This window comes from Bos javanicus, chromosome 25 (assembly GCF_032452875.1).
Source record: "Bos javanicus breed banteng chromosome 25, ARS-OSU_banteng_1.0, whole genome shotgun sequence".
Taxonomy (NCBI): Eukaryota; Metazoa; Chordata; class Mammalia; order Artiodactyla; family Bovidae; genus Bos; species Bos javanicus.
Window position 1 is genome coordinate 25,894,854 of NC_083892.1, and position 25,095 is coordinate 25,919,948.

General features: G+C 54.4%; 2 protein-coding genes and 1 long non-coding RNA gene across 8 annotated transcripts; 2 read left to right on the forward strand and 1 right to left on the reverse strand.

Moving 5' to 3' along the window:
• Positions 1-957: 957 nt before the first annotated feature.
• Positions 958-3,589, forward strand: LOC133238437 (uncharacterized). The gene is made up of 2 exons (XR_009733529.1): positions 958-3,111; positions 3,239-3,589. It is a non-coding gene; the product is annotated as an uncharacterized LOC133238437 (long non-coding RNA).
• SH2B1 (SH2B adaptor protein 1) lies at positions 3,569-12,101 on the reverse strand. Of its 6 annotated transcripts, none has more exons than XM_061401527.1 (10): positions 11,835-11,920; positions 8,869-9,893; positions 8,163-8,264; positions 7,826-7,917; positions 7,539-7,714; positions 5,782-5,985; positions 5,385-5,596; positions 5,076-5,247; positions 4,522-4,621; positions 3,569-4,341 (listed from the first exon to the last, which is right to left on the reverse strand). In XM_061401527.1, exons 2-10 carry the CDS (start codon positions 9,802-9,804, stop codon positions 4,323-4,325), a joined length of 2,013 nt encoding a protein of 670 aa, XP_061257511.1. In that variant the 5' UTR covers positions 9,805-9,893; positions 11,835-11,920; the 3' UTR covers positions 3,569-4,322. The 6 variants fall into 6 exon arrangements, with proteins under 6 accessions (XP_061257511.1, XP_061257510.1, XP_061257509.1 ...); XM_061401526.1 differs by having other exon boundaries at positions 5,020-5,247; XM_061401525.1 differs by lacking the exons at positions 4,522-4,621; positions 11,835-11,920 and adding an exon at positions 12,018-12,101.
• An 8,413-nt stretch (positions 12,102-20,514) lies between these two features.
• Positions 20,515-24,712, forward strand: TUFM (Tu translation elongation factor, mitochondrial). The gene is made up of 11 exons (XM_061401222.1): positions 20,515-20,574; positions 20,675-20,858; positions 20,962-21,156; positions 21,901-22,067; positions 22,292-22,396; positions 22,482-22,646; positions 22,775-22,907; positions 22,991-23,095; positions 23,220-23,371; positions 23,459-23,578; positions 24,342-24,712. The coding sequence occupies exons 1-11, from the start codon at positions 20,515-20,517 to the stop codon at positions 24,513-24,515; spliced, it is 1,560 nt and encodes a 519-aa protein (XP_061257206.1). The 3' UTR covers positions 24,516-24,712.
• The last annotated feature ends 383 nt before the right edge of the window (positions 24,713-25,095 follow it).

Sequence of the window (25,095 nt, forward strand, 5' to 3'; positions counted from 1 at the left end):
CTTTGGGGGCAAGAGGAAGTGGCTCTAGAGGGACAAGGGGAAGCAGGGAGGGGAGAGGGTCAAGGGGACAGGGCAGAAGATGGTAACCCTACCCTAGGGAGGGGTTGCTGCAGCCATCAACAAGGGATTTAGTGTCCAGGTCCTGGTGAGCAGAGCCAGGACTGCTTGTCTCTCCCCTAAACCGCCCCCCTCCCATGGCTCTAACTCAACCTCTGGGAACAGAGCCTTCAGGGCCCCCCCATCCTTGAGAGGGAATCCCCCCCCCAAGAAAATGGGATACCCAGGCAGCCCGGAAACCCAAGAGCCTACAGAATGTGCTGATGGCAGACAGAGAGGGATCAAAGTTTCAGAATGGGGGCAGGGGTCACCCCAAGTCACGGAATGAGGGTCACCTCGTCCCACGCTGTGCTCTCTTCAATCCACAGGGTTTACATGGCAGACCCTGGATGGCATGTGGTCTGCACTCCACCCTGGCCCCGAAGGAGCTGTGCTCAAGGGGAGTGAAGATGGAACTGTGTGCTCAGGCGCTGGGCATACCCCGTGGGCAGAGGCACGAGGGAAGGGGCATCAAAGGCAGGGGCTGGGGAAGCAGAGGCTCCAGACGCAGAGAATGGACGCAGGCAGATTGATGGGAACAGGTCTAGGGGAAATAAGGACAGACAGAGCTGGGGGACTAGAGACCAGGCTTCCAGGGTCAGAGGGAAGTCTGAGGAGCAGTGGGGAAAGCGGACAGCAGGGAGCTGGCAGGCGGCAGCCAGGTGGGTGGGGGCCCAGAGCTGGGTGCAAAGCCACAAGCTGTTGCTGAGCGGCTGGCCTCGGTGTCAGCTTCCTCAGAGAAGCAGCTGCTCCGAACCTCCCACCCCCACCCCTGCTCTGGGATAGGGGCGTCTGTTGGTCACTACTAGGGTAGCAGCGGGAGGAGCAGACAGAGGGTGGCGTGGGGCGTGGGCAGGGGAGGAAACGGGGGCAGAGACGAGGAAGGTTCCGTGAGAGAACGGTGCGAGGTCAGTGAGGTGAAGCAGCAGCCTCGTGGAAGCAGCCCTGGCCTCAAGTCCTTCTGTCTGGGGCTCAGTTTCCTAAGTGCACAGTGAGGCACATGGACCGCTGCAAGGGTTCTCACGGTTGCTTCCCTGTCTGGCGCCCAAGTTCCCAAGCAGACAGTGGGGCAAAGGAAAGGGGAGCCCCACTTTTGGGGGTGGGTAGGCCAGCAGGGGTGGATGGCACTGCAGGATCTAGCCGCCCCCACCAGCTCATCCTTTCTTCTGCCTGCACTTGGGGGGAGGGTGGCCTCTCGGGTGGCTTAAGGACACGGTGCTCCCTGCCTCCCCCATTTCATGGGTCCAATAACCCTCCCTGAAGCAGAATCCTGTGGTGACCTGGGGGAGTTTGGGGGGCTCAGACAAGGGGGTATGCGTGTTGGGGGTCACATCACCAGGCACCCCCACCTGGGCAAGCACCCACCTTCTTAGGCCAGTATCAAGCCTTTCGGTGCTGGCTGGCCTGTCCCCGCCACCACCTGGAGGAGTGACAGGGGCACTGTCTTAAAGGAACAGGAATGCCCAGACAAGGAGAAGGGGGAGAAGACTGGACAGATCGTGGCTTCAAGGGCCTCAGACCATGAGGCTGAGGAAGGACGCAGGCTTTGCAGGGCACCGCTGCCAACGAGGCCCTTTAAGGTGATTCATTTCTGCCTCCCCCAACTTCCCCGAGAGGAAATGGCAGCCAGGAAGGGAAAGCCACCAGCCAAGAGCTGCAAAAAGATCACCGTCAGGGAGGCTGGGTGTGAACGGGGATGGAGGCGCATGCTCTTTTGGAGCACCCCCCGCACACACACACACACCACTATGCCAGGGTCTCCAGGCCCAGAGTTGGAAGGTGTTCATCCCATCCTGAGGGCTGGAGCTGAGAATGGGAATGGTGGACTTCTGAGGGACCACTGAAGCACAGCCTGGCCATTCCCCATCAGTTCGGAACTTCGGCCGAAACATCCGTAGACAAGCTTAGAGAGAAAGTCTCTTAGGCTCCTCCAGCCAAGACATACACATCTTGGGGGGGTGGGGGAGGGGGAATGAGGGGGTCCTGGTACTCTTCGCCCACTCACCTTCAGAAGGCGAGGCCCTGAAGGGTGGCAGGGTTGGGGGCGGGGAGGGGGAGCCTCGCAGCACCAGTTGCTGCTAGATTAGGAGACGATGAGCTCCTGCTTACCCTGGGGCGCCACAGCCTTCTCTCGCCACCTCTCTGAGAACACAGCATCCAGATCCCCAATCCATCCCCCTCCCTCTACAAGGCCAATTCTATCCCCAGGCTCCTGAGGCCCAGGTTTGGGGGAGCCCCAGGGATGAGACCAAACCAGGAGAGCTTCCCCCAGCGAGCCCCCAGGCTGGGTGGCCCGTGAGCCCAGCTGTCTCCTGTCCATCTCCCAACAGGACGCAAGGCCCAGAATAGCAAGGTCATGAGCATGGGTAGGGCCTCCTGGAGGTGGGGGCAGAGGCTGAGGGGCGTGAGCCTCCACACTGCCCGGGAGGGGAAGTGGGAGGCAGAAGGGGAAGGGGCCCAGCCAGATGGAGGTGGGGGAGGGAGAGGGCCAACAGAACAGGTGGGATTCTTCAGAACCCGGCTCCTCCTTGTTGGCACCTGCAGAGCTGGGAAGCCCAGGGGTGCCCTCAGTTGGAGGAGAGCACAGCCGCAATTCAGTCCAGAGAGCAGAGCCTGGGTGCTATGGGGGGAGGGGTACAGGGAGGAGAGGGAGATGTCACAAATTCAAACACTCACAGGCCCAGCTAGGCGCCTCCTGGGAGTAAAGTGGGCTGGTGGGCATGGAGCAGATGTGGAAGGCGGGTACCACGTGAGGCTGGATCTTCTGACTTTGGGGAGGAACCAGTGATCTGAACTTTTATGTGAAATTCCAACGGAAACATCATTCAGGCCAAGTAAATCATGTCAGTGGCTTCAACCTAGATGAACCTTCCCATTTTACCGATGAGGCTACTGAGGCCTAAAGAGGTTACACTTTGCCCAGGACACACCACAAATGAGAAGCAAAGGCCAGAGTGAAGCCAGCACTCTTTATCATCCAGCCTTCAGCTTTCCAGCTTGGCTCTGAGAAGAGAGGTGAGTCAGCCTGCCCCTGGGGCTCTCTGCAGCTAGGCTGTGGTGGCCACATTCAATCTCTCCCAACACAGCCACCGTGCCCCTAGCCCAGCCCCTCACAATCTCTCCTGGCCTGCTTTCTCCCCAGGGTAAGAAGCCTTAACTGAAGAATTCAGAGTAGGAAGGTCTGAACTGATTGGAGATCATCGATCCTGCTGTACACGGTCCTGTCCCATCAAGTTAACTTGGCTGGAGACCCCGAGAAGCATGATTTGGCTCCGCACTTAACCCTCAAGAAACAGGACAGCCCCCCGGGGAGCAATGGGCCAAAAGCTCAGGTCTGGGAGCAACAGGGATTCAAGCTGACCCAGACCTCTGGCCTCTCAGCTCTGAAGTTGGCAACAGAGTGGGCTACCTTCCTGACCCGCCTGTCCCAGCCCCCCACTGCAAACACTGGCCACAGCCATCACAATGGAACTGAGATAAACCCTTTTATTTAGTTATGCTTCTCCATTTTGTTTAAAACAACAAGAACAACCACCTTAATATAACTGACAGCCCTTCCCCCTCACCCTTCCTTGGGCTGAGGGGTGGTTAATGGGGAAATGGCCCCCAGGGGTGGGGCTGGCCATAGAGCCCCGTAGGGAGGTAATGGAGCCTGAATCCCCTGCCCAGGGGATGGGGCACCTGTAGTGTATGAACTGGGGAGTTAGGGCTTTTGAAACTTTTTGTACCAACATACATGCCCTTGGCCGTCAAGGGTCAGGAAGCATGTGGGGAGGGGATTCCCACCGCTCCTCTGTGTCTCGGCCCAGCCCCAATCTCACCAACTGTGGGCTAGGGAGCAAGAAGAGAGAAGGTGGGGTAGGGTGTCTCACACAAAGGAGTACTGGTTATTTATGGCTCTGGGATGGCCCCCTTCTTCTCCGTCGCCCCCTAGTGGTAACTGCTGGAGCTGCACCATCAGGGTCACCCCCGGGGCCCCAGCAGATCCAGCGCCTCCCTGGGCCTCCGTGCCTGGGGCTACGGCCTCTTCCAATTCAACCACGGGGACCAGCTCAACCACGGGGACCAGCTCTTCCTGGATCCCTCCACTGCCCGCTTTCTCTTTCTCTTGCCTCTCTTTGGCTGCTGCGGCTGCTGCTGCCGCCACTTCTGGCGCCCCCGACGCCTCTTCTGCCCCAGGATGTGGGGGATCTGTCCATGAAGGGGGTTCAGGGGGCTGGGGTGGGTCATGGGAGGTGCTCGGTTCTGGATAGGAACGGTAAGAAGACAGACTGATGGTGGAGGGAGGCAAGGTCTTGGAGCAGCCTCCCCTTCGCTCATCCCGTCCCCGGAGCCATGTGCTATCTCCCCCAGATCCCGTCTCCTGAGCAATCCCCCCATCCATGGAAGATGGATCATGGGCGGCGGTGAGAGGACCACACTTACACACAGTCACTCGCTCCGAAGGGCATGAGGGTGGAGGAGGCATCGGGGTAGCATCGATCTCCCTCGCACACCCCTGCATGGCTCCCGGCCTGCTCCCGGCCTGGGGGGGTAGGGGAGGGGCAACGTGGGGACAGATGGGACATTGGGGGTGGGGAAAAGGGAGAGATCAGACAGGGACATCAGACATCAAGGGAGGAGGGAGGGGGATCAGACCGAGCACCCCCAAGAAGGGCAGGCCCAAGGCAAGGCTGTGATGGAGGGCAGAGACAAGGCCAGGGAGGACGCGTCTAGGAGACAGACAGACGATGGAACAGACGGGCCGATGGAATGGGAATGCGCGAAACCCAGCTCTCCACTTCCTCCCAGCTCCAGCATGGAGCCTGCTGCCTTCCTACGTCCCCATGGGCTCCTTTCCCCCGAGAGACCCAACACACAGGCATCTCCTCTGCCCCCGCTCTCCTCCTCGGGCCCCCCACCCCGTCTCGCTGGCACACACACCTCCTCACTTCTTGGGTGCACGGGCACCTCCTCCCCTGCAGACCTGCTCTGCTCACCCTGCTGTCGCTGGGAGGACACGACATAGCTGACAAGGACAACGTCACTGGAGCCTCCAGACTCCAGGGGGATGGGGTGCATCCGGAAATGCTCGAGCATATCAAAGATGGACTGGAACCACAGGTGCTGGACTCGGCACTGACCTTCCTCATTCAGCGAGAGACGCAGGTGCTGAGGGTGGGACGAGCGGGATAAAACGGGAGCCTGAGCCCTACCAGTCGTAGAACCCTCCTCCCCCGATGGCAGCATTCCCCGACTAGACCCGCAGGCCCGCTGCCTGCAATGGAGCCTCCTCCTCAGGCACTCACCTTGGCCTTGCCCTGGAAGTTGAAAGTGAGGACATATTCACCCCGCCTCGTCTCACTCTGACGTACCAGGAAAACCCCGTGGGAGCCAGTGCCTCCAGCCAGCACTAGCTGGGCGGCCTTGAGTCGAGAAAGCATCCCATGGAACCAAGGATACCCTGAGAGGGGCTGGTCCCCCTCGCCTCCCTCTGGCTCGCCTTGGAACAGTAAGGACCCTTCAGGAAAGAGGGAAGGAAACCGGGTGTCAGGGAAGCCACCCCGATCCCAAAGAGAAGCCTTGCTCTTCCCTCACGGGTAACTCCCAAGCCCCCCAGGTCGGACCCCTGAGGATCCCAAGACAAGAGTTTCAGGCAGCTGGGCACCAGGCCTGGAAGCAGACACACACTCACACCTCTGGTACCTGTGGCTGTTTCCGGAGTGTCCAGGGGTGGGTAAGGGGCTGCGAGGGGATGAACGGTCCCTGCTGGGGGACCCTCTTCAATAGGGATCCGGGGGGGCAACTCTGGGGGAAGCAGTTCCATTGAGTCAAAATGGGAGGCGGCGATGGAGGCAGAACTGGGGGAGATGGATGCTGAGGGGCGGTCTGACAGGCCTCCGTAGGCCCCTGGAAGAAAAAGGGGAGAGCAAAACTGAGAACTTGAAGCTTCTTTTTGGGAGGACTGGTCTGCCGGACCCACTTCCCCAGCGGCCAGGCTACCCTGTGGGCACTGGCATCAGCCGGCCGAAATGCTGGCTCCTTCTTCAGGCACTGAGCCTGATGGTTCTCATCGGTGGCTCCTAACTTATGCTTCACACACTGCTGAAAGGGCTGCAATGATTCCAACAAGGTCTTAGAATCCAAATGTGCCCACATCTCTTCTGAATCAACAGTTGAAATTACAGCAACTCTATAGTTGCAGAATTGGGGGGTAGAACCCCTCAAGTATTTTCACATTAAAAATAGGTACTTTGTCTACAGGACAAAGCCCTCAACTCTCAGTGGCATCAAAGATTCTCCTGTGAATTCTGTCAACCTAACCAACCTGATCTTCATGTTATCCTGTATTCCTGTGTCCTCTGATTTAGCCCAATTACCCCACCTAACTTTTTCAGATGTCCAGGGCTCTCCCCATCTCAGGTCTCGGCTTGCACCATCTCCTTTCTCCAAGCCATGTTCTTTTCTCCTCCTCTGTGCAGAATTCCTCATCTAGCCCACCTTCCCTGATTCTCTTCCTCCCGAGTTCCCAAGGCCTCCTGCTGGTGCTGTTCAGGCTCACCAGGTCGAAGCCCTGCTTTTTAGGAGGGATGTCAACTCAGATCTGAGCTCCTCATCCCGCCCAGAGCCTAACACAGGGTCGAGGATGTACTAGGAGTTCCTGAGTGTCTGCTGAGCAGCAGGCAGGAGCCTACAGGCGCGTCCTACATATTAGTGCTCAGAGAACAGGAATATGCGGGGTGCAGGGCGCTGTGGCTCAGGAACAAGCTGGCATAGCCTTTGTCTTTGTCAGTGATCCTCGGATGACCTCAGAAAAGCCATTTCTCCTCTCTGCTCTTAGCTGCCTGAGAAATGAGGTGATCAGAACTGAAGACCTGGTAAAGCCCATTCTGGTCCCTAAATTCTTTAATACATTTCTTTACTCAGGCTGTGTGCAAGGCACAGTGAAACTGGAGCTCGGAATGGGGAATCAGAAGAGTGTAGTGGAGTCTAGAAAGGTGAGCTGGGGCCAGGTAGACACGTCTTTTGGTGTTTATGTGTGCGGGCAGCGTACATGTGTTTAGAAGTTGGGACTCAAAAGAAATCCTAGTACCATCAACATATGCGTGGAGGTCAGAGTAAGAACACAACAAAGATGTACACAGTGTTCTGCGAGCTTGAGAAGAGAACCATTATCTCCGGCCAGAGTGGTGGCCAGCACAAGGCTTATGGAGAAGGTGAAAGGGCGGGGATAGAATGCTGGAGAAGGGCTGGCTTGGGGCTTGGGTCAGGGCAGTGATGATGATGGTTCCAACTGGTAAACCGTGGCTGGGCCTGTTCAGGGACAAAAGTCAAATGTTTGGTGGGTGGCAGCTGAGGTGCACAGCGGAGCCTGGAGAGAGGGCCAGGGCCCGAGGCCTCCCAGCTGGGGGGCTTGCATGGCAGGTCCCAGGGTCCTCGGCTCTCTGAGGCCCCACCCTTACCCTGCGAAAGGCGGTCGCTGCTCTCACTGGGTCCCAGCAGCAGGCCCTGGCTGGGCAGACTCTCCAAGTGGTTCAGGCAGGGCGGCTCCAGGCTGTCTGTGTTCTCCCTTGTCAGGAAGGAGGTCCCAGGGGCCAGGGGGAGGGTCATGGGGCGGGGACTGGTAGCAGGGTAGGGTCTGCAGAGACAGGGAAAACGGTGCTGGGAGGACAAGTCACCTCGGAGAGGCGGACAGCTGCTCCCCACCCCCACCCCTGGGCCCCTCAGTGACAGAAGTCGGGCTCCTCACCCCGGGCTCAGGCATTCTTGGATGTCAGACACCCAGGCCTTCACATGTAGCGCATCAGCTGTCTCCAGGATGTACTCCGAGGGGCCTTCCACCTATGGGGACGAGAGGAGGCCCACAGGCCACTTCCAGGTCTCAAGGCCCTAATGCAACCCTAACAGGAGCAAGGACATCCTCCTGCTCACCCCCCTCCCAGAAAAGCCGCCGCCCTGGGGACACATTCTCAAGGCACCTGGCATCTGTGCCCTTCCTTGCATGTGTATCCCTTGCTTCAATCTCCGAAAAGAGCTTTCTCTCTAACGTGAGTGCTCCAAGAGGGCAGGGAGCCCAGGCCTCCTACCTTAACCACAAAGGTGTTCTCCCGGTCAGGCATCTCCAGGGCTGTGGTTGTCCGCACGTCGGTGATGGTGGAGCAGGGAATGCTCAGTCGAGGCCGAGATGCCTAGGTCACGAGAGAGAACAAGACCCAGACTGTTGGTGCGGAGAGACAATCGTACCCCTCCCTCCAGAGAGATTCAGCCTTCCTTCCACACCCAAAGGGAGTTAGACAAGTAACACTGCTTTCTCTGTCGTGCCCACAGCGACTAATCCAGAGTCAGGAGCTAGCTTTAAAAAACCCAGGCCCTCCCGGGTGGCTCAGTGGTAAAGAATCTGCCTGCCAGTGCAGGAGACACAGGTTTGATCCCTAGTCCAGGAAGACCCCACATGCTGCGGGACAACTAAGTCTGTGCGCCACAGCTACTGAGTCTGTGCTCTATAGAGCCCGCGAGCCGACACTATGGAAGCCGGAGCGCTCGAGAGCCACGTGCTCCTCAATGAGAAAAGCCACCGCGGTGAGAAGCCTGCAAACCACGAAAGTAGCCCCCATTTGCTGCATCTAGAGAAAAGTCCACGCAGCAACGAAGACCCAGCACAGCCAAATAAATAAATACAAATTATTTAAAAAAACAACAAAACAAATAAGCATAGCTCGGTATACGGGCCAAGCCACCACCCTGGTTGCTCAACCCCTTGCTCCCAGCCACTCCACCTCTGCTGGGCCTCACCTTGGGGGGTACGAAGAACTCCAGCCGACTTCCTCCTCCTTCTCCTTCACTTCGAAGCAGCAAGCGACACTTCTGCCACTGAGGCTGTCCCCCTCCCCCTGAGGTAGGCCCCGCTGCCCCTCCTCCCCGGCCCACTCCGGCGGGATCAGGGGCAGCCTCTTCAGCCCCCATGAAACTCAGCAGCTCTTCCCGCTGCACCACGCCTGCACCATCCTTCAAGGCCCCCCCTCCCCGACTGAGTCTCAGCCTCTCAAAACGGTGAGTCCATCTGTCCCCGGGGGACGTCCCGTCGCTGACCAGTCCCCTGCTGACAGTCCCAGCCCCGCCAGAGGAGTTGGAGTTGCTGTTCCCACCTAACGCCGGGGGTCCCGAAGCTGTCTCCAGGGGCCCCGCTGGAGAGGGCGGGTCAACGGTCCCCCGCCACTGCAGGATGCCGCGGACCGAACCGCGGACCGAGCGACCCACTGAGCGGAGAGAGAAGCGCTTCTTGAGCTTCGGCTTCGAGGAGGTTGTAGAAGAGGAAGAGACCGAGGAAGGGAGGGGGCCGGCCAGGTCCTCAGATGAGCGAGAAGGGCCCAGCACAGCCAGGGGCCCGCCCGCCCTGCAGCTCTCAAGGGACAGGTCGTGTGGCGGGACCTCCACACCAGGACTCAGAGGAGCCAGGAGGGGTGGCGACAGGGAGCCGGAGGCCCGGGCCACCTCCGCTTCAAAGTGCTGCAGGAAGAGCTCGGCAAAACGGCGGGAGAAGGCGGCCTCGGCCCCTGGCCCCGCGTACTGGGGGTGAGAGGCCAGGTAGAGGCGAAAACGGCGGGCAAAATCCAGGGCGGCCGCCCGGGCGTGGGACTCGCAGAACTCCCGCCAACTCGGGGGAGGCGGCGGGGGCAACGGGGGAGGGGAGGGCGAGGCCCCATCCTCCGGGGAAGGGGCACCATTCATGATGGCCCCCAGGAGGTGGAGAGGGGGAGCCTGTGGGGAGGGGCGGCAAAGAGAGAAGCGGCCAGAAGACACGGGGTGAGCGGCAGCAGCTGCAGAAGGAAGAGGCACATATATGGAGTCACTGCTGAGGTGGGATGGGGCCAGACCCCCTCCTCTGGTCTAGACTTCTTAGAGTGCAACTGGAACACACACCACACTGCCTCCCTGCCCTTCCCCAGGTCCTTGCGCCCCACAAGCCCCAGCCAATCAACCGCCCCCCTACTCCAATGTCTAGCCTGCACCCCTCCCCCTGCTGTCTCCCCGATCCACATTCCCTGGCTTCAGCTCCAGGTGTGATGGACCGCTGGACAGCGCCTTCCTCTAAACAGGAATCTGTTCCACGTTCCCTCCCTTCTCTAAAATGATCCTTTGATATTTATCACCTGCTTCCCAGTTGCCATTCTTACCTTTCCCTGCGAGAGGTTTTAACAACCTCTGTAACAAAAGAGGAACCCGGAGCTCAGAAAGTTTCAGAACTCCAAGTCTCCTGTTTTTCCCACTGCATAGTCCTCGTCCCCAGGCACTGACTGTGCCAGTCTCAAGCCACTGCCCCTCACTGCCCCAGCTTGCAAGGGAGCCAGGCCTGCAGAGCTTAAGAGACCCTGCCTCCCACGGTCCATCACTGAGGACGGAGGTTGCTCATTAAGGACAGACCGATGAAAGCCAACCCCAGGGCCCAGTAACCAAGCACTGTATTTGGAAGGCTTGGAAGGGCCAGAGCCCACTTCTTGGGTGGCCCTCCAGCCTGGGGCCCAGAGGCAGCAGCAGTGTGGGCTGGGTCTGGGCGAGTCTTTGCTGGCCACAAAGTAAAACAAAACAGGGAGCTGGGGCCTTGGGTTTCTCACCTTCCTCTTCTCTCACAGAGGAGTGTGCCCTAAAGGCTGGTTAGCTTGGTGGTTAAGGCCATAGGCTCTGGAGTTAGACTTAGGATGAAATTCCATCACTGCCACTTATTAGCTGGGTGATCTTGAACAAATTACACGTCCTCTCTGAGCTTTGGTTTTCGTATTTATAAAACAGGACTAATGATCCCTAAGCCCTAGAACTGTTGGGAGAATTAAACAGGACGTGTCCCGGCTTGACACAAAGTAAGCACACAACAAATGACAGTCGTTATTACTATCTTTATGGGGTTCTGATTTTCTCAAAGAGAAATCAGCAAAAGGAAGAGCCTTCCCAAGGTCTTACAACTAGCAAGTGGCAAAGCTGGGCAGGGAATTTACAAACCCATGGCTCTTCTGTTAGTGTTCCTCCCCCATGTTATACTTGAAGATGACTGGCACCAAGAAGGGGGTGAAGGCAGTTCAGGCAAATCTCCCCAAACCCCAGACTCCTGTTCAGACCCAGGTCAGCGCCCCCTCCCCTTTCTCTTTGGCTTGGACCCTACACACTGAGATGGCTCCAACCATAGGGGCAATTCCAAACCAACGAGAAGACGCCAGGAGATTAAAGAGTCATGGAGCACGGGGGAACCGAGCCAAGAGGTGTAGACACAGCAGAGAGCCCAATCTCCAGGCAGAGGCCACCTCAGCTCACACCGGCCCACCCAACCCTCTGCACCACAGGCAGACCAAGCCCCCCTTCAGGCCCGCTGACCCTGCGGGCCCTAAGCTGGTGAGTCAGTTTCTCTTTCGTCAAGCGGGACTCAGATACATTTTCCCACTGCACCTGCCTCTTGGCTCAGTTCTGATATTTCCCGAAGGGCGGGTGGTGGAGGGTGCAGGCTCCGCTCCTGGCTCGGACCCTCCGGACCCGGTGGTCAATCCACTTCGACCCGACCCTCCTCCCCGGACACCCTCTACCCGCCCATTCCCCGGGGCCGCAGCCCCCAAGGAAGCAGCCCTGTCTGCTGCACTCTCCGGGGCCGGGCGCCCCTCCTGCCTCTAGACCCCCCCACGCCCGCCCCCACCCAGGGCTCCTCGCAAGCGTCGGGGCCGGGTCGCGGAGAGGGAAGAGGGACTTGAAGAGGGGGGTTCCGGTTCCGGTCCCACCTGCATCTCGGTCCCCGCGGTTAGCTCCGGCGGCGGCGGCAGCTCCCGCTCCTGCCCCACCCCCCCTCCGCGACTAGCTCCCAGCCCGGTTCTGCGCAGGCGCCGGGACCCCCTTTTTTTCCGTCACCGTAGGAAGCGACCATAGAGAAGAGCGGGGAGAAGGAAGGGCACCTTCACACTCACTTCCGCCATCCTCCCACTCCGTGCAGCCCTTCCAGAGCGGAGAGTATGTGAGTCTCGGAGGGCTCAGTGACTTCTCCAGTTGCGCCTACCAGGATCGGCAGGAGCAGCCATAAGAAGGGGTTGGGTCCTACCAGAACATCCTCCCGGAGGAAAGTCGGGACAAAGGGGAGCTGTCAACCATAGCAAAGGGACTTTAGTGGAGTAGAGTCTCGGGGGCCTGACGGAGGCTAGAGGAGCCAGGTACCGGAAACCAGCGAGTTGGGAAGGCTGTTTGAAGGGCCCGCCGCAGCCTAGAGCGCCGTCCTGGGCCGCTGAGGGGTTCGAGGACACCGCCCCCAAGGAGCTGGGGGAGGGAAGATGCGGCTGACCTTGGTGAGGCCCTGAGAGGAGGCGGAGCCTGAACTTACGACCTTGGTGGTTTCTTTGACGAAAGTACTGGATGTTCCAGGAGATTCCATCTCTGAGCTTGGGAACTGGAAGTGGGGGCGGTAGGAATAATGAGGTCAGTTTTGGGCGTGTTTGTGGGACGTCAGGAGACAGTTGGACACACAGTCTGGAGCTCAGGAGAGACATCAAGGCCAAATACAGAAATTGAGACGGTATTAAGGTGTAGAGGGCAGTTGAAATCATGAGCAGGATGAGATCCTAGTCACTCAGATCTCTCATTGACCCAGCTCCACTGGCCTAAGCAATAAGGGACTCTTTGGACTCAAGCCATTAAAAAGAATGGATCAAGTTTATTCAGGAACAGCTGAATAAAAGGGCCAAAAGATATCAGTAACCTGTGGTTCACCTCTAGACTGAGCTCTCCCCGTGCCTCCCTTAGTGGCAAAATAGATTTCTATAGCTCCAATCTTAAGTCCTAATAGCCTAGCAACTCTTGCAGGGGCATGTTTTTGCTCTGATATTTGCAGTAAAATTTCCAGAACTGACTTTAGCTGATTGGCTTGGATCACTTGATATTCCTGAAACACAAAGTCTTGGCCTAGCCAGTCTTAGTCCCCATCTCTCCCCCAGCTCTAGCCGAATTAGCGTCAGCTCACCAGGTGGCCTTTGTTAAGGTCTTCGTCACCATCTTTGTCCATCCATCTTTCCAATTCAGAAGATGTCAGTGGAAAGGACTCTAGTTCTGTGATCACCCCGCTCCTCCCTGACAGGTTCACACTCCCTTTCTCTGTAGTTGGCCCATTTTTGTCCAGAAGAGAGACAAGGTGAGGAATACAGAAAGGGGCTGGTGATGATGACTTAAGTTTGGAAATATTGTCTAAACTGTCCAATAAACTGTGCAATGACTGAAATGTTCTCTGTCAGGACTGCCTAGTATGGTAGCCACCAGCCACATGTGGGTTTTGAGCACTTGTAATGTGGCTAGTGTGACTAAGGAACTGAAGAGTTTTTTTAGTTAATTAAAATAGTCACATGTGCCTAATGACTTACTGTATTGGTGTAAGAGATGTCTGAGGACGACTAGGTGGAGCTGTCCACCAGAGACAGATCTACAGTCTGAGCAGTGTGATCCGTGATCAGACACAAGTAGTGGTTAAAGGCATGGACATGAATTAGATTGTCCTGGTATTACCTGTAGAGAGAATAGGGCCTAGAACTTAATTTTGGGAAACAAACCACATTTAACGGGCAGGCCAAAAAAAAAAGAGTAGAAAGTGCCGAGATGATGTCTTGGATCAGGTTTTCCAGAAGCACACCCAGAGATGAGAATTTGTGTGCCAGTGATTTTTTTTTAGAGTGCTACCAGGAGAAACTAGTAAAAGAGTGGGAGGGGCAGGAGAGGAAACCAAGAGAATGTGTAATCTCAGAGAACGTGTGAGAGTAGTTCAGCTTGATTCCTCAGGGAAGTTCTGGATGTAAGTTGTGACTCAGATTTATCCAGAAACAAGGGAGCTGGGCCTTTCCTGTACCAGCATTCTTCAGCGGTTAACTAGGGCTTCCCCTGGGAGACGTCAATTCTCAGGCACTTCATCAAGGCAAAGCTTCCAGTAGCCTGAGGACAGGACAGTTCTCAAGAAAAAGAAAAAACATCTAGAAGGTCTAATTGTATGAAAAACACCACAGACCAAAGACCAGGGGGTGTGGTAATAAGAGCATGTGCATGCGCATAATTGGGTGGGGTGGGGTGGTTGGGCAAACACTTCATACACAAATGATAAGGGATCCATGGGACTGGGCATTGCTCTCGTCTCCTATAGAAAACACTGACTTAGATTGCTTAGTGACTTTGAGAGTCATTTTTAGGGAAGTGAAGGAAGCAGAAGCCAATGGTAGCAGACTGAGGGATGAATGGAAGGTGAACAAGTGGGGGTGGGAACGTGAAGAGCTGTGCTACACAGTTTGGCCAAAAAGGGAAGGAGATACGGAGGGCTGTAGAGGATGGAAAGGTTTGCTTGTTTGTTTATATCCTGAGGGAAGCTGGATTTTATGTCTGAAGTCTTAGGAGAAAGGAGCCAGTAGAAGGGATGGTAATTGAAGGAGTGAAGTTTCAATTACCATCCCAGGGGAAGGATGGGTCCAGAGCCCAGGTTAAGCAAGCTGTTAATGTGAAAAGCAAAACACTTCTTCCTCCTTAGGAACAGGGGATGTAATATTAAGGATGCTTTCAGCTACAAGTAATAGGACCACTGCTTCCCCTAGTCCATTTAAGGTCCTAAAAGAGGTGGAGTTTGTTGGTTCACAGAATTAAAAAGTAAGAGGTATGGACTTTCCTGGCAGTCCAGCGGTTAAGACTCTGTGCTTCCACTGCAGGGGGCACGGTTCCATCCCTGGTCTAGGAAGACCCCATGTGGCATAGAAGATCCCATGTGGCATGGCTAAAAAAAAAAAAAAAATCAGAGATAGAATGACACGAGGCATGGCAAGAGCCAGAGGCTCAAACAGGGTCCATGTGAACTTGCTCTCTTAGCTCTGCTTTCCTCTGGGTTATCTTCCTTCTCAAGCAGATTGCCCCCTCCTAGGGAGCAAGATGGCCACCAGAGTTCCAAGCTTACATTCTACTAGCTTCGGTCCCAGCAGAGATAGATCATAGCTTTTCCAATAATTCTAGCTCAAGTGAAGTAGGGCTACATCTCATCAGCTCAGCTTGGGTCACCCAGTGCCCATCTTTTGTATAATAAGGAATTTGTCTGGTCTTTGTTGCAGGTTCCTAGCACAGAACTTTTAAAATTCCTGCAATTTCCTGAGTGACAGAAGTGTGTTACTTGTGAACCCCTTCGATCACACCTGAGTTTTTGCTGATGAAATGACTAATCGCAAGCCTCTACATAGCTTCAAGTTGGGGGCTGGTCAGCAGAAGCCCCAACTTTATGATTAGAGGGTTGAGATTTTGAGCCAGTTTCATCTCCAGAGGGAAGGGGACTTGAAGATTGAGTTCAGTCACATGGCAGTGATTTACTCCACTGTGCCTAAGTACTGAAATACTAATACTGAATACTGAAATACTAATACTAATACTAGTACTGAAATACTAAAGTACTAATAAACACTTTGGACACTGAAGCTCGGTGGGGCTTGTCGTCAGTGAAGACACTGATGTGTGGGGAAAGTGATATGCCCCAAGTCTATGTGGACCCTCCAGGACTTCTCCCTATGTAGCTCCTCATTTAGCTGTTCCTGACATATCCTTAATTATAAAATATAATCGTAATTGTACTAAAATGTAAGTATAGTGCTTTTCCGTACCCTGTGAATTCTAGCAAATTATCAAACCTGAGGGGGCTCACGGACACTCCTGGATCTGTAGGTGCTTGGCAAGAAGGATAGATGGCCAGGGGACCCCACTTGCAGCTGGCATCTGAAGTGGGGGCAGTCTTGTGGAGTGAGCCCTTACCTTGTGGGGTCTCTGCTAACTCTGGGCAGTAAGTGCCGGAACTGAACTTCAGGTCACCAGTGGGGGCTGAAACACAATACTAACCCTGAATGGACAGTTGTGACCATGAAGGATAGATTAGGTTGATTGGTAAACACTGGATCATGGACCGATCAATCACCTGAGGTAGGGATGGGCTGAGCACAGCAGAGGGTGGTTCTTCAAAGGAAAACCAGAGTCTCTCCCTGAGGGGAAAGTGGCTGCTTACCGGTTGCTTCCGGAGGTCATCTGGACCCTCCCCCACCCCATGAGATGGAGACGTCAAATTCAGCCTTGGTGTTTTGGCCAGAACTTCCTGCCCCTCCAAACAAATCATGCTTTGCTCAGTCAGAACATCTGACAGCTAACACACTCCACCTTCATGTAGGCTTGTCTCTACGTAATATTACACGTAGGTATTACACACGCCATTCCCCTGCTTCTGCCAGTCTTCCTCCTCTGGTTTCAGGCTCCAAAGTGTAGCCCCCTCTAAGAAGCTACGCAAGGCCAAGGCACTGAGGCAGCCTCTCAAGTGCCTTTTATTTAGCAGCTTTTGTGTGAGCTTCACAGAGTGTTTCCAACTGGAATGTCTCCACTCACATCTGAGTGATATGAGTGTGATCGGAGTTCTGTGTTTGGAAGGATAATCAGGGCCAGTATGGGAGCGTTGAGACTGGACATAGAGAGGAGATGGGTGCAGTGGTCCAGGAGGGGGGTGATGCTGACCCGGCCAAGGCAGAATTCCAAGGAGAATGTCCAGAGGGATTTCTGAGGAAACACTGCCAGGCTGGCTGGAATATCCTGAGTGACAGAAGTGTCTGTAACTTGTGAGCCCCTGAAAAGAGTGAAAGATGCCCCTGAGTTTCCAATAAGTCTGCTGAGTGGTATCAAGGACAAGGCTTTAAGTCCTAGTCCCCAATTTGCTACTAAGTTATAGGTCAGCCCAGAACCCATTTCAATTACAGCAGACCCACCTCCTTTTAGAAGTTAAACAGCTACAAAAAATCCTTACAGATCATAAATTTTAGCCTCTTCACTCACCCCCATTTTATAAAGCAAAGGCCTCAGAAGTTATAGTGATTCACTTGTATTTTTTAAGTGAATGTGAATACAAAATTTGCTTTCCACTGAAAACACTGAGAAACTTAAGCCCAACACAATGCGTCACTGAATGATCAACTGAAATGATTCAACAAATTCTTCCTTCAACAAATGTTTCTTGACCTAAGTGTTAGAAACTATTCCTAAAATAAAAAATAAGTTATTAGTATCATGAGCTGGTGAGAGAGAAAAAAATAACAAAAAACAAAACCCAACAAACAAGCCAACTACTAAGATAATTTTGGATACTTAGGTGCTATGAAGAAAATAAGAGGACCGTTGGTAAGAGGGTGTCAGAAGAGGTGACATGTGAGGTTGGAAGATGAGAAGGAACAAGCCATGGGGAAAGCTCCGGGGAAGAACCTTCCAGGAAGAGGAAAGCACATTTGCAAAGACCCTGAGGTAAAAGCAATCGTGGGGTGTTTGTGGAACAGAAGGATGCCCAGTGTGGCTGGAGAGAGTGAGAGGAAAGTACCAGATGGGGATCAGAGGGGTGGACAGGGGCTAGATCATGCCCATGCCAGATCACAGGCCGTAGGGAGGATGTCGGACTTTTTTTTCTTATGTTTACTGACCAAAAAAATATATGTTTACTGAAATATATTTACCTGCCATACAATTCACCCATTTAAAGTAGGAGTTTGGATTTTATTCCACGTGTACTAAGGAGTCATTGAGGGAGGATTCATTTCTGATTCACATTTTAAAGACTGATCTGGTCGTGTGGAAGATGGATTTGACAGATATCGAGAATAAGGACAGAAGCTGGAGGACCCACTGGAGACATCATGAGGTAACTTAGGCGAGAGATGATCCCAGTTTGAACCCCAGTGTTGACAGGGGAGAGAGAAGCGGTCACACTGAGATTTATTTTGGAGAGAGAACCAGTGGGACTGGGTAATGGACAGATGTAGGGGTGGGGGAAAGGACAAAGGTGGTGCCATTTATTCAGATATGTAAGGAGAGTAGGGGAGAAACAAAGTGTCCTGTTTGGGGTATGTTAGGTTCATAGCATCACAGTGGTAGCACCCTTCGATTTGGAAGGCTCGTGAACAGTTCAAGTGCAAATATGCACAGAGGCCTGCTGTGGCCAGGCACACAGTATATGGACATAAAGGAAGCCCAGTCCTCACCCTACTCAAGTCACTTAGTCTCAGACAAGTGACACCAAGAAATACGTCCAAGTGCTGTAAGGCAGACTTAACTGTTAGGGTGTATTTGGCTTCAAGTAACAGACAACTCTTAACACTATCTGCCTTAAACAATAAAGATACTTGTCATCTCACACCATGTAGAGTCCAGGCTTCTAAGATCCTCTTTGCTTTGCCCACTTCTGGATTTTTGGCTTCACCATGGATGGGAGCATGATGGGCATGATAGTTCCAGGCTTCCCATCCTGATGCAACAACTCCCAGAGTCAGAAGGTGGTCTGTCTCCTCGGTGTCTCCTTCTTTTTAAAATGTTTATTCATTTATGGCTGTGTCGGGTCTTAGTTGTGCCAGGCGGGATCCTTGTTGTAGCTTACAGACTCCAGAGCACTCCACCAGCTCAGTAGTTGTGGCACATGGCCCAGTTGCCCTGCAGCTTGTAGGATCTTAGTTCCCCATCTGGACTTGAACTCAAGTCCCCTGCACTGGAAGTCAGATTCTTAACCACTGGACCACCAGGAAGTCCCAAAGGTCACTCTCTTGATGTGGAAGTGGTTGCAGGACCATGAGCAGCAGCTGTTGCAGACAAGTCCAAGTCCTGGCATTTAGTGTCTGGTGGCAGTGGCGGTAGAAGCGGCTTTCTTAGCAGGTCAGATCAGACCTATGGCTTAGGATCTGTTTCTCCAGCCCACCCCACAATTCTGTAGGCCGCCTACCACCTTGACACAATTTTCCAACCAGCCCATGTAAATTCTGTTATCTGCAAATCAAGACTCCTGTGACATAGGGTGCAACAGTCAACAGCTCTACAAAAACTCTCTCCCTCTGGACTCTTCTGAGCACTGTGTTTTGCAAATTTCAGTCATTCATATACACCTCTCCCCAGATTTGCCATATATTCATATCACCCATTTTATCTACCAAGTGTTTCTTTTAATTGATTCAACATTTTTTTAAACATTTACAATGCCAGCCTTTCTTTCAAACTAATACACATTAAAATAAATATAGCACCACTAAAAAAAGAAAGCATTAATTTAAGTACCAGCCCCCAATATTTCATATCCTGGTAGTGGCTGACAGTGTCTTAGGATAAATTTCTAGAAGTGGAATGACTGAGGTTCAGGTTGGGGACAAGGAGAACCCTTTCATATTGTACAAGCCCTTCCTCATCAAAGCTGATGGGTTTAGAGGGCCAGGAAGACGGAAGTCTTAGGAAGTTTCTCATTGTAAAATGACAGTTAAATTATAGTATGGTGAAGTAGCTAAGTGCACACTTTTTCGGAGTTTAGCTGGGTTGGGTTCCTTAATTACCTTGATGCTCAGTTTTCTCACTAATAAAATGGGGTCCTATCACACAGGATAACATTGAATGTGATACTGAATGTGACGCAATATGAAGCACAACGCCTGAACCATGAAAAGCTCTAATTCTGAGTCCCCCAAACTCCTCTGAGTTTAAGAAGAGTGTTAAAAATAAATATGGTTTTCTTGTCTGTACCCAGACACTACTGAATCATAATCTCCAAGGGAGGAATTAAGGAATCTATTTGAAACAGACACCATCAACTGAGTCTTAGGAGCTGATGAGTTTCGGAAACATTAATCAAGGTTAAGCAGCTGCTATTATCATCCCACGGTGATGAGATGATGGATGAGAAAGTTAAAGGTCATTTACTATCCTTGCACTCATTCATTCAGTCAACAGACATTAATTGAGCACTCACTGAGTGCCCCGCCCTGTGGTAGGTGCCAGGGACACAGCGGGAACAAGACAGACTCAGGCTGCCCTTAAAGGCACAAGAAGTTGGTCTCTCACCTGGTCATCTGTAAAACTAGGTGGGTTGACCGACGGTCGAGAGAATTACTCTCTGGCCTGCTGAGGGGCGACAGGGGTGGGCAGGAAACTCTGTCCCCGCAGGCTGTGAGCCGGGGTGTGGGGGTGTCTCAAAGACTGTGGGCTTTTCTGTCTCTTGCCCAGCTCATTTCCTCTCAGAGCTAGATGTCACGATCTTCCTGTGAAATAGATACTATTCCCACTTTACAGATAAGAAAACAAAGGCTTAGGAGAGAGGTGGGTCACACTAGAGACCCACGCCCAACAGGTTCCCGGGAGTCTTCCCTCAGCCTGGCCGCAGCGGCTGGTCCTACCTCCAGCTGCGACACAAGGCCGCCAGATCTGTCGTCAGACCCGCGCGGCGGGTCGGACTGGACTCCAAGTGGTTCGGGGCCAAGACGTTCTGGAGTCACCCACGCCGGGGCCGCTGCCTCTGTTTCAAGAACGCCTGGACCGTCCCTCCGGACCTGGCCTCGCCCTCCCACGATACGTGCCAGCACAGATTACGGCCCTGGGAACTACAACGCCCATGAGCCTCCCGGGCGTAGGCGCGCTATGAGATGCTCCACATCGCCGCCCGGCGCCACCAGAGAGAACTGCGTGGCTCCTGAGCCCGCGAGGTCGGAGGGCGCCTTGGAAAGCTTCCCCACCCTTACACCATCAGCACTTTCCTGGACGAGTTAGGTCGCGCGCCCGGAAGTTGATAGGGCCATAGAGATTGGAGGCTAGAGGGGCCCAGACTTGCCCTCTCGGCCCTAACTTCCGCCGGAAGCGACTTCCATTCTCAATTGCCCTTTTCCTGCTGCACGCGCCAGCGCCGGTGCTCGGTACACTCTACGGCGCCAGTACGACCACAATGGCGGCCGCTACCCTGCTGCGCGCGACGCCCCTTTTCAGCGGTGAGGGGGCGGGGAGGGCCATGGCAGCCCGGGTTCACGTGGGGGTCGTCGGGAGCTGCCGGGCTCAGACCCGCGCGGTGACTCCAGGCATCTGCCCCGGCAGGTCTCGGCGCCGGCCCGGCACCACTATTGCAGGGTCTTTTGCGGCCGCTGAAGGCTCAGGCACTGCCCGTCTTGTGCCGTGGCCTGGCTGTGGAGGCCAAGAAGACCTATGTGCGTGACAAGCCCCATGTGAACGTGGGTACCATCGGCCATGTAGACCATGGCAAGACCACCCTGACCGCGGCCATCACGAAAAGTAAGTGGGGTTGGGGTGGGGGGCTTCCAGCAGCGCCTGCTCTGCAGGTGGGACTTGGAGCCAGGGGGGCGGGGCCCGCGGAGCACCTGCCTAGATGTTTAGTGCGGCCCCAAGGCGCCAGGTGGCTTCCCAGGTGGCGCTAGTAATAAAGAACCCGCTTGCCAATACAGGTTATGCGTAAGAGACGCCGGTTCGATCCCTGGGGTCGAGGAGATCTCCTGGAGAAAGGAATGGCAATCTACTCCAGTATTCTTGCCTGGAGAATCCTATGGACAGAGGAGCCTGTCCATAGACTGTCCTTTTCTAAAGTGGAAAGGGCCTTGCTGAAAAGTGTGTTCCTTTCCGGGAATTCCCTTAGTTTTAGCAGGCTACAGTCCATAGGGTCGCACAGAGTTGGACACGACTGAAGTGACTTAGCAGGGCACAAGGCGCCAGAAATCGGGCGGACAGTACACTGCAGGATGCAGAAGACATTTCCCATGAACACGAAGTTTTTGATGCATAAGTTGGGGGACCCCCCGCAGTGGCCTCCCTCCAGCCCTGGGAAGGTGCCCTGTAAGCAGAACTGTTAGCCTAGAGAAGTCACAGGGCTAGCCCTTGAGGCTCTATAACCTTTTTTTCTGACCTGAAGTTACTAGCCCCAGGAGTTGAGGGAGGGTATCTTGGAAGGTTGCTTCTCCTAGACAGTCCTTTTCTAAAGTGGAAAGGGCCTTACTGAAAAGTGTGTTCCCTTCCTTCCCTTAGTTTTAGCGGAGGGAGGTGGGGCCAAGTTTAAGAAGTACGAAGAGATTGACAACGCCCCAGAGGAGCGAGCCCGAGGTATCACAATCAATGCGGCTCATGTGGAGTATAGCACAGCCGCCCGCCACTATGCCCACACTGACTGCCCGGGTCATGCAGATTACGTTAAGGTGAGAGAGCCACTGGGGACAGGGCTTGGGAACTGCCCCCCTCAGGAAAAATGTTAGGATTGTGGGGAGGAGGTTAAGATATTTGAGATGTATGGGTTGGAAATCCTGGATCTGTGGGCCTGACCAGTCATACCAGGTGGTAAAGAAGTGTCTGTGCTTAGCTAGGTGGCTGGGGAGCGGGGGAGGTGTGGAATCGCACTACTTCCTCTCCTCTCTCTCCCTAGAATATGATCACAGGCACTGCCCCCCTCGACGGCTGCATCCTGGTGGTGGCAGCCAATGATGGCCCCATGCCCCAGACCCGAGAACACTTACTGCTAGCCAGACAGGTACTCAAGAGCCTGGGAAAGGGTGGAAGGAGGGTGGGGTGGTGGGCCATTCAGGACACCATCTGTGTGTCTTTCTTACCTGCAGATTGGCGTCGAGCATGTGGTGGTGTATGTGAACAAGGCGGACGCTGTGCAGGACTCTGAGATGGTGGAGCTGGTGGAGCTGGAGATCAGGGAACTGCTGACTGAGTTTGGCTACAAAGGGGAGGAGACTCCGATCATTGTCGGTTCTGCCCTCTGTGCCCTTGAGGTGAAGGCGGGGTCAGGCTGGGGATGGGGCTGGATGGGCACCCAGAGCTCTGCTCTGCGGGGCCTGGCTCTGGGCCAGTAACAGGAACAGAATGGAAGTTTCAGAGTCTTGTCACCTCCCGCTCATAGCAACGTGACCCTGAGCTAGGCCTGAAGTCTGTGCAGAAGCTACTGGATGCTGTGGACACATACATCCCGGTGCCCACCCGGGACCTGGAGAAGCCTTTTCTGCTGCCCGTGGAGTCAGTGTACTCGATCCCCGGTGAGGACCTGGCTCACCGCATTCCCTTCCCCTCTCTGCTGCTTCATCCGGTGTCCCTGATGCCCTGTCCTGTTCCGTCCCAGGCCGGGGCACAGTGGTGACAGGCACGCTCGAACGTGGCATTTTGAAGAAAGGAGACGAGTGTGAATTCCTGGGACACAGCAAGAATATTCGCACTGTGGTGACAGGTACAGGAGGCGGCCTTGGGACCCAGAGCCTCCAGGATGACATCTCCCCCCGCAGACCCTCCCCCGGCCCCCGTGCCTTCCCTCTGCCCCCACACCCTTCTCCCGCGTGTCTCCTCTCTCTTAGGCATTGAGATGTTCCACAAGAGCCTGGATAGGGCAGAGGCGGGCGACAACCTTGGGGCCCTGGTCCGAGGCTTGAAGCGGGAGGACCTGAGACGTGGCCTGGTCATGGCCAAGCCAGGTTCCATCCAGCCTCACCAGAAGGTGGAGGCACAGGTGAGGGCTCCAGGTGATGGTGGGCAGGCGCTGTGGAGGGCCGGTGCTTCCAGCCAGGCCCGGCTCCACCCATGCTCCCTCTCACAGGTGTACATCCTCACCAAGGAAGAGGGTGGCCGCCACAAGCCTTTTGTATCCCACTTCATGCCTGTCATGTTCTCCCTGACTTGGGACATGGCCTGTCGGATCATCTTGCCTCCAGGGAAGGTATGATGTATATGGCAGCGAGGGTGACTTTTCCCTGGTAAAGAAAGCCTGGCTGATGATGCAAGGGGAGAGCTGGTGATGGAAGGGTCAGATCAGTGGATTCAGGCGGAATGAATCCTCACCCAGGGTTTCTTAGCTGTGTTAGCCCTGACCCACAGATTCCCCAGCAGAGTTCGTATAGTAGAGAGTCCCACTGTATTTTACGTAAAGGCTCAAAAGCAGTCTTGAGCCCAAGACCTGCATAACCCAAAATTTTATAAACATTTTTTTTTTCTCAAGAAAAACTTTAGAGACACTAATTGCTAGTCCTTTAAAATTTTTATCTTTATAGTTTGTTTATTGGCTGCCCTGGTCTTCGTTGCACTGCACAGGCTTTCCTGTTGGGAGAGTGGGGGCCCCTCTCTAGTTGCAGTGCATGGGCTTCTCATTTCGGTGGCTTCTCCTGTTGCAGAGCACAGGCTCTAGGGCACGTGGGCTTTAGTAGTTGTGGCACAGGGGCTTAGTTGCTCTGCGGCATGTGGGATCTTGTTTCCCAGATCAGGGATTGAATCCATGTCCCCTACATTGACAGGAAGATTCCTAACCACTGGACCACCAAGGAAGTCCCATCAGTCCTTTTCTGCCTTTGCATATGCCTAACAGCTGGGACAGAAGTTTCCCCAGAAGGAATCACCCTGCTGCATTTTCCCATAACCTTTAACCTTGGTAACCAACAGGAAGTGAAGATGCCCTGAAACACGCATGGTCTGTCTCTGCCTTTCAGGAGCTGGCCATGCCCGGGGAGGACCTGAAGCTCACTCTCATCTTGCGGCAGCCAATGATCTTAGAGAAAGGCCAGCGTTTCACCCTGCGGGATGGCAACCGGACCATCGGCACCGGCCTCGTCACTGACACGCCGGCCATGACCGAGGAGGACAAGAACATCAAGTGGAGTTGAGTCTGGATCTCTGCTGGGGCTCTCTTTTGCTCAGGGCTGCACTGGCCAGCGTTCTCTCCTGCCTCTGCGGCCCTCTTTGCAGGGCAGAGGCTGTGGCCCAGCCGAATTGCAACTAGACTGATACTTCCCCTGGCCCAAGGGCCGTGTGGCCAGCCAGGTGAGGTAGGTCAATAAACCGTTCTGTGAATAGAAAGACAGCCTGTGTGTCTTGTGTCATCTGTACTCTGGGAGGGTGGGGGATATAGAAATGGAGCTGAAGCCCAGGATACATGAGCTTGGGAGTGATCCCTGAGCCATTGGAACTGAGAGTACTTCTCTGGCCTCAAGAGTTCATCTCTGGTACATGGTGGAAGAGCTCTTAAAGCATTGCTGTGGCAACGTGAGCAAGGTAGAGAAACTAAAGGACTGAAAGCTACCCTAGTGAGCTTTGTATGATTGTTTCAGTTCAGTTCAGTTGCTCAGTGGTATCTGACTGCGACCCCGTGGACTGCAGTACACCAGGCTTCCCTGTCCATCACCAGCTCCCAGAGCTTGCTCAAATTCATGTCCATCGAGTTGGTGATGCCATCCAACCTTCTCA

Coding starts and splice junctions, on each gene's coding strand:
- SH2B1 (XM_061401525.1), bottom strand. CDS start 9,804: ATGAATGGTGCCCCTTCCCCGGAGGATGGGGCCTCGCCCTCCCCTCCC. Junction 5,986..7,538: donor CAGCGACCGCCTTTCGCAGG/GTAAGGGTGGGG, acceptor TTTTTCTTCCAG/GGGCCTACGGAGGCCTGTCA. Junction 5,597..5,781: donor CACTCCGGAAACAGCCACAG/GTACCAGAGGTG, acceptor TCTTTCCTGAAG/GGTCCTTACTGTTCCAAGGC.
- TUFM (XM_061401222.1), top strand. CDS start 20,515: ATGAGATGCTCCACATCGCCGCCCGGCGCCACCAGAGAGAACTGCGTG. Junction 20,575..20,674: donor ACTGCGTGGCTCCTGAGCCC/GCGAGGTCGGAG, acceptor ATAGGGCCATAG/AGATTGGAGGCTAGAGGGGC. Junction 23,372..23,458: donor ACCAGAAGGTGGAGGCACAG/GTGAGGGCTCCA, acceptor TCCCTCTCACAG/GTGTACATCCTCACCAAGGA.